Below are 12,296 nucleotides of genomic sequence, written 5' to 3' on the forward strand. Positions count from 1 at the left end.
CCACATGGGAATCCAGTGACATAATAATTACCCTAACTGCTGGTACCAACATCATTTCTTATGTGAATATTTTAAACTCAGTTTTAGATAGAGTGCTGAAAGAAGTCATCCATGGATTTAAAATTGATAGAAAAATAAAATATTAAACTAAATCATACACATATTAAATACTCATTTAAAAACAAAAAGCCATATTTAGCACATCAAATTTTTTCATGTTTTTAATGGTACTTTAAATCTAAAATGTAGTCTATAGAGAAATGTATGCAAAATCATTTACATTTCATAAATATCATGTTGATTAAGATATTTAAAGCAGTATGTTTGAAGACATTTATAGGATTATCACCTGTGAATTATTGTTTTTGAAATACTCTTAATCACTAAAAGACAATCAAATGGTATTTCTTTCTGTTGGTCATTTGTTTTAGGCTTTGCTTTTGGTCCCTTATTGAAAACAATGTATTTTACCATAAGTCATCAAATCCTCATCCCAGAATGGTATCTTTAAAATTATATATATATATGTATATATATATATATATATACATATATATATATAATTAAATAAAAATAACATATTCATGTTGTCTGCAAAATTCAAATTACTAAATATGTTCAGAAATGCCCAATGATTTTGAACATTGCTTTCTTACCTGCTTGTGAGCATGGTCATATGAATTAATGTGATTGTCAAACTCCTGATGCTTATAGTACTGCTTGTCACAGAGTTCACAGTAAAAGTTGGCCTTCAGGTCTTCCAAGGCTTTTGCTATGGTGTTCTCCTTCTCAGCATAGTCCTGAAAAATAAAATTGCAAAGAAGGATGAACCTCACTATCTAAATTTTCTTTCCTCTTTAGTAGTCAGCTTTGGTACAATTAGAATTAGAAACATAATAAAACAAAGAAAAATAAATAAATAAAGCAAATGCCAACAAATAAAAGGAAAATATGTGTCAAAGAAAATAAAGAATTAATAGAAGAATCCCAAAGAAATGATGGAAAGATCATCAAAAATATGCAGAAAAGTAAACCACAGAAAGAAATGGAGGAACCAGTGTATGGTGTAGTGGTTAAGGGACTAGGCTTCCATATGGTCAATTGTGGTTCAAGTCCCAGATGTGGTGGCTTACTTTCTCACTTTTCCTCTATCTCTCTCTGTCTCTCTCTGGTGAACACATGTACCCAGTAAATTTTTAAAAATTGTAATAACAATAATAAATGAAATTAAATAAATATTTTTTTTAATAAAGGAAGGAAATGCGAGCCTTTAAATGAAAAATCTCTTTACTGTGTTAGCAAAGAAATAAATGAAAATTATATAGCTATTCAACTGTACATTTCCAGTCATGGCTTAATTAACATAAAACTTATTTATTTTGAATTTCTAAAATGAGTCCTGTTTAAAAATGTTTATATTGGTGCACAAATATTCAAGTTCGGTATTTTGTTTGTTTTCTTAAGTATCTATATATATTAACTCATTCATTTCAGCTGCATTTCATCTGATTGATGTTTTCATCTTGACCCATATCAGTTCAGGTTGAACTTGAAAATATTCTCTAGTCTTTGGAAAATGAGACCTTTTTCTTCAAGTTATTTATTTACTAAACTGAAAAGAATCAAACTGTGTAAGTAGATTGCATTTATCATGCTCACAGTAAATAAAGGCAGCCACACAATAAAACCCCTGAAAAGATAAAAATATAGTCAGTCATCATTAGCTTTTGTTTATGAAGCAAAAAACAGCAAAATGTTAGTGCCTTTAGGTTTCCTTATAACTAAATTTATTTGCTATTTCATGACTCCTTAAAAGTTAATGTTGCCAGCCAGCCCTGAATAAATTTTATATATTGAAACATTGGAGATTCTTTCACTGAAGTGCTGACATGAAGACTGAAACTTCAATTCTCACCATAGAATGTATTGTGTTTCTAATTTACAGGTTCTCTTATTGTCAACTCCTCTAAAATTCAAAATAAGTACATATTCACGCTTCTTAACCACTCCTATAAGCCAGAGGTTCTCCTAGGCACTGGAATGTGGGGAGCAAGTGATGTTGCCCTCCCCTCAGGAATGACAACTTTCTTCTCACTAAATACAACAGGCTAGAAAATACTTAGAGTTTAAATATTTAAATTGCTTGTACAAAATCCAGATGTGATACAGTGATAATTTAATGACTGATTTTTTTAATGTTATTGTATTGCATGATGGATATTCAAAATCTTCATGGAAAAAAACATGTGCATGAATTTCAAAACATTTTTATCAAAATAAATTTGTTCTTTTTTTTTTTGATTTTCCACAAATTTCTGAAGTCCCCTCTGTAATCGTGCACACATCCCATATAAGAGTCATCATTATTTGGGATACATACATTGTAATAGTCTATTAATATATTAGCTAGAATCTATAATTGCAAAGTCTATTTTCTTCCATTAAAAACAATGATCCATTGTTATAGTTTATTAGTTTTATCAACCACATGGCAGAAAGTAATAAAGTCAAAATGCCTTAAATTCTTTATATAGGATGGAACTAATTTCAAAACCTAATTTACCATTTCTTAGAAAATTTATAAACTATGTCCAAATATTTTATTTAATTGCTTCAAATATTTCAGTTTAAGAAGATGAAAATGACTAATACAGGTCTAAACTGCTTATTGATGTTTTAATCTTTAAAATAATACATTGTGGAACAACCAATTTAAATTACTTAACTTAAAAACAAAAATTAAGTAATATGATTTCATAGCTGAAGAGCGTGATTAGATAAAATTCCAGTCAGTATAGAATTTATATTACAATGGCAATAGTTTTTGGTTCAAATTTGAAATAGCTCTTAAAATTAATAGGATCTTTTTCTTTTTTTTTTTGGAGAGGTTTTTTTCTATAGTGCATGCGCGCTCGCCAGACAAGAGAGACAGAGAGACAGGAAGCAAGAAATCACTCCCCAGGGGGAATGGCCATGCTGCAATCCCTTCTCCTCCATTCTCCTCTTGGGATCTTGGGCACACATGCACACACGCCTGGCGTGAGTTTAAGCCACTGGTTCCGGAACTTTAACCACAGTCGACTACATGGGAGACAAGCGACATAGCCATTACACTAACTGCTAGTCCCAAATTAGTAGGATCTTGAACAAAATTTTCCTGGTAAACTAGTTGATTCTCCTTTTTAGCATAATACTAAAACTACCACCTCTCTCTAAATAGTTTATTCATTCTTGTTATCATATAACATTGTTCTATCTAACAAATGTAGAATAATAGGACTTAGTTATTGTATGTGTGTCTTAAGGAAGAGCAAATATGTGTATTGTCATTGATTATATGTTTTAAAGATTGTATGGACCATCCCAATAGTCCACTGCTTAAGAGAGCTGGATCTCATATGGCCAATCATACTTTGGGAATCCCAGCCCCAGCAGCTATAAAAATGCCAGTCATGGTGCATGCATATCCCAAATTATGACACAATGGAGAAGTGGAGGAAGAAAGATTGCAGCATGATGAAGACCCATTGGGAGGGGGAGCTCTTCTTACCTCCCTCTCTGTCTGTCAGTGTCTCTGATGAGTGAATGTGCCCATTGGCAAATAAATAAATAAACAAACAAATAAATAAATAAATAAATAATGTATATAGACATAGTCAGGCTGACATGCTCCAGGGTCTCTCTCCTTCCTGGTGGATGGTATGGAGCAGGCATTGGCTGACATTATGCAGCACAATAACATATATTCAAAGAGTCATCGTGCTACACATGGTAAAAACACATTTCAATAAGATTAAAAGTGACACAGCAGCTCATATTTCCTCAACTCCCAAATTATCCTTCTATTTAGGAAAGCCATTCTATTCAACTATAAACACGGTTTTTGTGGTGTTTCATTGAGAGTGATGGCAGATAATGAGAAAGATGTTGACAAGCTTCTTGCAGCCAGTCAGGCTGTCCAAACCCATCACATATTACATATATCTATCAACATGAGAACTCTATTGGGGGTGCCTGTCTCTGTCTCTTTTTCTCTACCTCTCTCTCTCTCATGGAAGAAATAAACTTTAAAAATAAACTAAAAAAAAAAAAAGAATAAAATGGAACCAAGAATAATCAAGCATTTTGAAATGAAGGTGGAGTCAGTTCTTACATTCAAGTAAAAGTATGTATATAACTCCAGAATTACACGAGGAGATTCAAAAAGTTTGTAGAGAAATGGAATTAAGGTACACATTCATTTTGGTACTAAATGATGTAGAAATCCACACATAGTATTTCCTAATGTGCATTTTCCATGAACTTCTGAATTCCTCCTTGTAAAGTCAAGAATCTTTTCATTTATAATCTTAGCAAATAGACATTACATTTTGTAGATAAGTTGAAATAATTGAAATGGAGAAGTTAATGGTTTACCCAAAGTCTAGCTCCAGTTCCTGTAGTTGTTATTAAAAATGTATAGCACCAAAGTAGAACTTCAAAGAGAAAGATATTTCTTTTCTAGAACGATGCATTTCATAGTGGTTTTATCATAAGATATGGCATCAAATAATATTCAGCCTTTCTCGAAACTTATCAATAACTGGGTGTATTTAAGTGATCTTCCCTAGTAAATGTTAGATCTAAGAGAACAGATATTTGAATCTATTTATTTACTGCTGCAGCTTGAGAGCTTTTCATGGAGCTCAGCATTAGTAGACACTCAACAAATAATAATAATAATAATAATATCATCATGGCCCTTTTGGTTTCAAAAACATATATAGAAGGGAAGAGGGGTAATACATGAGAAATTACAGGATAGGACTCTGCAACTCTCATCTGCCACAGAAACATCAATTTTATCTCCCTACATAGCCAAATACCTCTATAAGAGCTAAGAGAACTAAGAATATAGCACTTGGGCATACCATAGGAATAAAAAGTTGCATTGAAGAGTGTAGGAGAGACAGTCTTACATTGCACACATACCTCCACTAGCACAGCATGGTGAGAAAGAGATTCTTCACTTGGATGAAGAAAAAAAATGTGAATAAGGGACTTTGCCTTGGATCCCAGTACTTGACCTGTGCCAGTAAAACCCAGTGCTAGGCAACCCCTATACCTCAAACCAGGACTATGAACTGAACTTTGCAGCTCATCCTATGCCAAACTGATCCACAGCCCCAGGTTGCAGACCTGCACAGCTCAATTGATCTGCGGTCCACCCAGCTGTTGAGTAGGCCCCATCAGCCTAAGTTCCAGTTTGCCCTCAGTGCTGGGCCACTGTGGTGATTCCAGGCTTCTGAATGCTCCAGAAATGGGCTAGACTCCATGGTTCTGGGCTTTGAATCTGCCCCAGCATCTTCCCTACTCATCAGGCTGACGTCTGCATCCCCAGTCTCTCAGCTGACCCCTGTAGATATAAGTTCCAGGCTTATCTACCACCAGGTCAGACACTGGGCATCAAATTGGTGACCATGGATAAAGCTTCCAAGCTACCACAGTACCGGGCAAGAAACCACATACCCAATCTTCAGGCCCTTATAGAATATTTTATTTGCATATATGCTCTTGCAGATCAGGATTGATGGCTACTCCATTAGACCAACACCAGGTCAGACCCAGTGGACTGAGGCTTCAAGTCTACCTCAACAGACTCAAGATTTAAGTCAGCCCCTGTGTACTCAGGAACCAGACCCATTCCCATGGACCTAAGCTCCAGACCCACCCCAGAATCAGGATTAATCCTGTGGATTCAGGGTCCAGGTCCATCCCAGTGGACATAGGGCCAGGTTCATTCAGCTGGCCAATATGAACTCAGGCTTCAATCAGGCTTTCACAGATAAAAGGTTCTAGGCACATCTACTTGCTGACCCAGGCATCCGGCCATCCTGCTTGAGGACTTCAGAAGCAAGCTTGCCCTCACCACACAAGATGGCCCTAAGAGTCTCTAGATGGTCAGACTAGTGATGGGCTTTTCAAAACAAAGGCTGTTTGTAAAACTGGAAGAAGACTCTATACCTTCAAATGCACAGAAACAACGTAAGGCAACAAGAAACCTAAAAAAAAAAAAAAAACAAGAAAATGTAACACCACCAAGATAAGGCAATAATCTCTCAGTGGCTGAACAACAACAAAAATAGAATATACAAGCTATCTGAAAAGAATTCTATTTTTTGTTTGTTTTATTTACTTTTTTCATGAGCAAGATGCATAGAGAAACAGATAAAGTTACCCTAGATATGGCATTACCACACTGTAATCCTTTCCCAGCTGGACACAAGCCCTCAATATGTTCCAACTGACCCAGGATCCAAACCTGGCCTATCATTTGGTTTCAGCACCTTAGGAGTGTCCTATCCCTTATACCACTGTGGCTGGGTCAATGGACTGGTATTTTTCTTTAGACATAGTCTCTGTGTGTTATGATTCATCTGCCTCAGCCACTGGAATAGCTGAGACTTCAGGCACATGCCAAAGCACAATATTCTGTTTTTGTTGCCCAAACTAGCCTTTAATTCATAATTCTCCTGACTTAGCCTCCTGGGTTGCTGGGATTATATGCACACACTAAAGCACCCAGCCCAGACTGTAGGTTGGATTAGTAATTGAACCTAGGCCTCACATGTGGTCCAGCCTGCAAATCAGAGTTGTAACAGTGCACACCACTGTAGCTGGTCACGTAAAGATAATTGCTTTGAGGAAGCACAATAAACTTCAGTAAAATACAGAGAAACAACTCAGTGAAATTAAAAATACAACAAATGATAAAACTAGCAATTTAATGGAGAGATTGAAATTATTAATAATACAACACAAATTCTGGAATGGAAAAATTCAATGAGCACATTTTTTAAAATTAGAAAATCTCAACAGTAGAATTGATAATGCAGAAAAAAATTTGCAAATTTATGTAATTGGAAAAAAACAAAAGAGAAAAAAAAATTTTTTTGGAGAGGTTTTTACTATAGGGCTCGTGCGCTCACCCGACAGACAGAGAGAAACAGAGAGATAGAAAGCGAGAAATCACCCCTCAGGGAGCATAGCCACGCTACAATCCCTTCTCCTCCATTCTCCTCTCGGGATCTTGGGCACGCACGCACACGCGCCTGGCGTGAGTTTAAGCCACTGGGTCCGGGACTTGAACCGCGGTCAACTACGTGGGAGTCCAGCGACATAACCATTACACTAACAGCTGGTCCCAAAAGAGAAAATTTTTGAGTCACATGAATTCACAAAGGAGAAGAGAAAGACAGGGGGCAGAAAGGCCATTTAAATAAATAATAGCAGAAAACTTGCCAAATTTGAAGACAGATATAAATATCCAGGTATAGGAAGGTCAAAGGTTACCAATCAGATTCAACAGGAAAGCCAAGGGTTACCAATGAGATTCAATTCAACCAAGATTACATACACCGAGATGTTTCTTAATTTATGAGGGAGTTATGTCTGCATTAATCCATTATAAAATGACAGTATCACAAGCTGGAAATGTTTCATACAAATAACCTATATTATAGCTTACCTATCCTGCTTTAAACATGCTCAGAACACTTACATTAGCCTACAGTTGGGTAAAACCATCAAACTTAAAGTCTATTTTATTTTAAATTGTTCAATATCTTATGTAGCTTATTGAATACTATACTGAAAGTAAAAAACAAAATATTTTTTTAGAGAGGTTTTTGCTATCAGGTGTGTGTGCTTGCTAGAGAGACAGAAAGAGACAGAGACAGAAAGTGAGAAATCACTCCCTGGGGTGGTGGCCATGCCACAATCCCTTCTTCCCCGTTCTCCTCTTGGGATTTTGGACACACATGCAAATGTGCCTGGCATGAGTTTTAAGCTGCCAGGTCCAGGACTCAAACTGCAGTTGACTGCCTGGGAGTCCAGTGATGTAACCATTATGCCATCTGCTTGTCCAAAAAGCAAACTTTTCTATGGGTCAGAGTATGATTTCTACTGAATGCATTTCACGTATGCACCATTATTATTAATAATAAAAAAGTATGTTTTGAGCCAGCATGTCATGAGGTTAAGGAGACTGGGTCTCATGTGGCTAACTACACAGTAAAACCTGGATCTGGCAGCTCGACACTCTGAGTGCGAGTACGTGCATGTCCAAAATCTCAAAAGGAGGATGGAAGTGAGGGGATTGTAGCATGACCATTGCCCCTGGTGGGTTGTTTCTCTCTCTCTCTCTCCTTCGTGGGCATGTGCATGCAGGGATGGAAGTGAGGGGATTGTAGCATGACCATTGCCCCTGGTGGGTTGTTTCTCTCTCTCTCTCTCCTTCGTGTGCATGTGCATGCAGATATAGGCATCATACCATCGTGTTTATTTTAGAAAAAAAATAGTAAATAAATATAAGAATACAAATAATCTTCAAACAAACCAAATGAGAATGAAAACATCATAGCAAAACATGTGGGATACAGAAAAAGCAGTTCTAGGAGAGAAGTTCATAAGAATAAATGTATACATGAAAATGCAAAGAAAGATTTTAAAGAAGCATCCTAATGAAGCATCTAAAGGAACTAAGAAAAGAGCAATCTAAGCCCAGAATTATCCAAAGGAAAAAAAAACAAAAAAACAAAAACAAAAGACTAAAGATCAGAGCAGAAATAAATGAAAAAGAGACAGAAAACAATAATCAATATCAATGAAATTAAGATTTGTGTTTTTTTAAAAGATGAATAATATCTATAAACTTTCTAGACTAAGAAGAAACAAAAGACTCAAATAAATGAATCTGAAAATGAAAGAAGGAATATTACAACTGATGTCATAGAATACAAACAATCATAAAAGCTACCAGAAGTAATTATGCAAGTTAAGTATAGAAAGAATATACACTAACAATAAACATATATGAAAAATTGACAGGTAATTTCATACTCAGAGGTGGAAACTTGCCAATGACACAAAATTGGCGATCTTGAAGAAATTAATAAATTTCTAGAGACCTACCAAAGTGGAATCACAAAGTAATAGAAAATCAGAACAGACCAATAGTAAACAAGGAGATTGAATCAATAACAAAATGTCATCCACCAAAGGAAAGCCCAGTACATAACTGACTTCACTGCTGATTTCTACCAAACATTTGAAGAACTAATTCTGATGTGGGCAATGCTGTTTCTTGCCCGCAACTCATGATCACTGAGAGGGTATAGTATAGTGGAATTTATTGAAGGAGGGGGTCTCAGAAAAAATGGGTTGCCAAAAAGAAACTGAAGAGGGTTTTTATCTTGGTCACGAGAGGCTTTGTTCAGGCTTGTTCTGAGGGAGAGATTTGTGCATGAGTTCTTCTCATGGTGAGGATCACATGCTAAATGGGCCTGGTTATTCTTCTAATTTTGGTGTGAATATGAAGGTCCTGAGAATCTCTTGTCTAAAAACGTTGGGCCACAAAAGACCTTTATTTGTCTTTCTGAAATGTAGTAGTACCTGGGAAACATCTTAGTTGCTATATTGCTTTAGATCAATCATTAAGTCAGTGTTGCAAACATTTCTTTTTTTTTTCTTTTTTTTTTCTTTTTTTTTTTCTTTTTGAGAGGTTTTTGCTATAGGGCATGTACACTCGCCAGAAAGACAGAGAGAGACAGAGAGACAGAAAGTGATAAATCATCCCCCAGGGATGATAGCCACACCACAATCCCTTCTCCTCCATTCTTCTTTCAGGATCTTGGGCACACATGCACATGTGCCCGGAATGAGTTTAAGCCACTGGGTCCGGGACTTGAACCACAGTTGACTACATGGGAGTACAGCGACATAGCCATTATGTCAACTGCTGGTCCCAGTGCTGCAAGCGTTTCTCATGAGCAAGTAGCTCAGTGAGAGCTGACTGCTGCTGCGCTGTTGTGTCTCCATCTTAAAACTTAGCCATTTGGTGATTCCATTTTGTGCCTATACCCTAACTATATTTTTAGGGTTCCTATCTCTTATTTCAATACCAATCATTCTCAAATCCAACTGAAAAGGGAACATTTTCAAACTCATTTTACAAGGTCAGTATTACTCTGATACAAGAACCAGAAAACAATATCCCATGAAAATGAAACTACAGGCCAATATCCTTGATGAATATAGATGAAAAAAATCCTCAACAAAATAATAGCAAACTGAATAAAATGACAATAAAAAAGAATCATTCATCATGACATGATCAAGTGGGATTTACCCCAGGATGCAAGGGTCATTCACAGAATTAAGTCTTTAGAGTTGACATACCATATTAACAGAATGAAAAACAAGCATGTGGTCATCTCAATAGATACAGAAAAAGCATTTCATAAAATTCAACATCATTTCATCACAAAAACTCCCAATAAGTTAAGTATAGAAGGCATGTACTCTAACATAATAAAGGTATATATGACAAACCGACATACTCAGTAGTGAACATTTGAAAGCTATTCCTCTACAATCAGTAACAAGTGAAGGATACCTATTCCTGACACTCCTATACAACATAGTGCTGAAAGTCAACCAAAAATTAGGTAAGAAAAAGAAATAAAAGAGAAAACAATCCAAATCGGAAAGCAAGATGTTAAATTGTCCCTGTTTACAGATGAGAAAATCCTATGTATAGAAAATTCTAAAAATTCCACCAAACAGATGTTGGAGCTAGTAAATGAATTCAGGAAAATTGCAAGATGTAAAATCAAAAGACAAAAATTAGTAATGTATTTCCATACTATCAACAAACTATCCAAAAAAAAAAAAAAGAAATTTAGAAAACAACTCTTCTTGCAATAGCTACACAAAATAAAATATAATGTTTAGCAGTACATTTAACCAAGAATGCAAAAGACATATACATGGAAAAATATTAAATGTTCAGGAAAGAATTTGAGGAAGATATATCAAAACAAACCCTATATTTGAGGATTAGAACAATTAATATTGCTAAAATGTCTATCCTACCCAAAACAATTTAAAGACTCCATAAAATCCCTATCAAAGTTCCAATGATATTTTTCACAAAAATAGAAAAAAATTCTGAAGTTTATATGCAAATAAAAAAGACCTTAAATAGCCAAAGAAAGCATAGACAAAAAGAACAAAGCTAGTTTCAAGACAAGAGGCTATAGGTATAAGGGTTTAGCCAGTTCTCTTTTGTGATTATTAACTGATAACAGTTATTGGTTAAAGAGTATGCTTTTAACCATAGAATCTGTTCATATAGAGAAAGATAAATTCCCCAATTCTCAGCTATCAGAGTGCAGCCTTGTCCATCTCACTTGATTATATTCATCACTAAGTTGATTGATGATGCTTCTTTGGAAGCATTTGCTTCATTTTTCACCCTTGGATCCTATAGGAGATCCTGTCTTTAAACCAATTCTTGTTAGAACCTTTGTTTAATTTAAATCAATAATTATTTCAACTCATGAAGTTAACAAAGACTAACTTAGATTTGTTCCATCATGCTTGGGAAAACCTGAGAGACAGTGCATGTTAATGATTGACAGAAGTATATATTTTTTAATTTACCAGAGGACATATGCATTCACCAGAAATAGAAAGAGAGAGATGGGGCATGAATAGGGGCATGGTCACACTGCAATCTTTTCTCTTTCACTTCTCCACCATGTCGGGATTTTGAGCACACATCTGTGATATTTGAGCCTCCAGGGCCAGGATTCGAACTGTTCTTTAGAGTTGACATACCATATTAACAGAATGAAAAACAAGCATGTGGTCATCTCAATAGATACAGAAAAAGCATTTCATAAAATTCAACATCATTTCATCACAAAAACTCCCAATAAGTTAAGTATAGAAGGCATGTACTCTAACATAATAAAGGTATATATGACAAACCGACATACTCAGTAGTGAACATTTGAAAGCTATTCCTCTACAATCAGTAACAAGTGAAGGATACCTATTCCTGACACTCCTATACAACATAGTGCTGAAAGTCAACCAAAAATTAGGTAAGAAAAAGAAATAAAAGAGAAAACAATCCAAATCGGAAAGCAAGATGTTAAATTGTCCCTGTTTACAGATGAGAAAATCCTATGTATAGAAAATTCTAAAAATTCCACCAAACAGATGTTGGAGCTAGTAAATGAATTCAGGAAAATTGCAAGATGTAAAATCAAAAGACAAAAATTAGTAATGTATTTCCATACTATCAACAAACTATCCAAAAAAAAAAAAAAGAAATTTAGAAAACAACTCTTCTTGCAATAGCTACACAAAATAAAATATAATGTTTAGCAGTACATTTAACCAAGAATGCAAAAGACATATACATGGAAAAATATTAAATGTTCAGGAAAGAATTTGAGGAAGATATA

The 12,296-nt window shown here is 35.3% G+C and overlaps 1 protein-coding gene across 1 annotated transcript in view; it reads right to left on the bottom strand.

The window, feature by feature from the left end:
* ZNF804A (zinc finger protein 804A) overlaps window positions 1-12,296 on the bottom strand; it is a gene marked incomplete at its 5' end in the record, with an annotated part of 181,863 nt that overhangs the window by 69,312 nt on the left and 100,255 nt on the right. The window contains 1 exon segment of the mRNA XM_006142704.1: window positions 657-800. Within this exon segment, the coding sequence (XP_006142766.1) occupies window positions 657-800 (144 nt within the window).

Source organism: Tupaia chinensis, unplaced genomic scaffold, assembly GCF_000334495.1.
Source record: "Tupaia chinensis unplaced genomic scaffold, TupChi_1.0 Scaffold000079_1, whole genome shotgun sequence".
NCBI classification, from domain to species: Eukaryota; Metazoa; Chordata; class Mammalia; order Scandentia; family Tupaiidae; genus Tupaia; species Tupaia belangeri.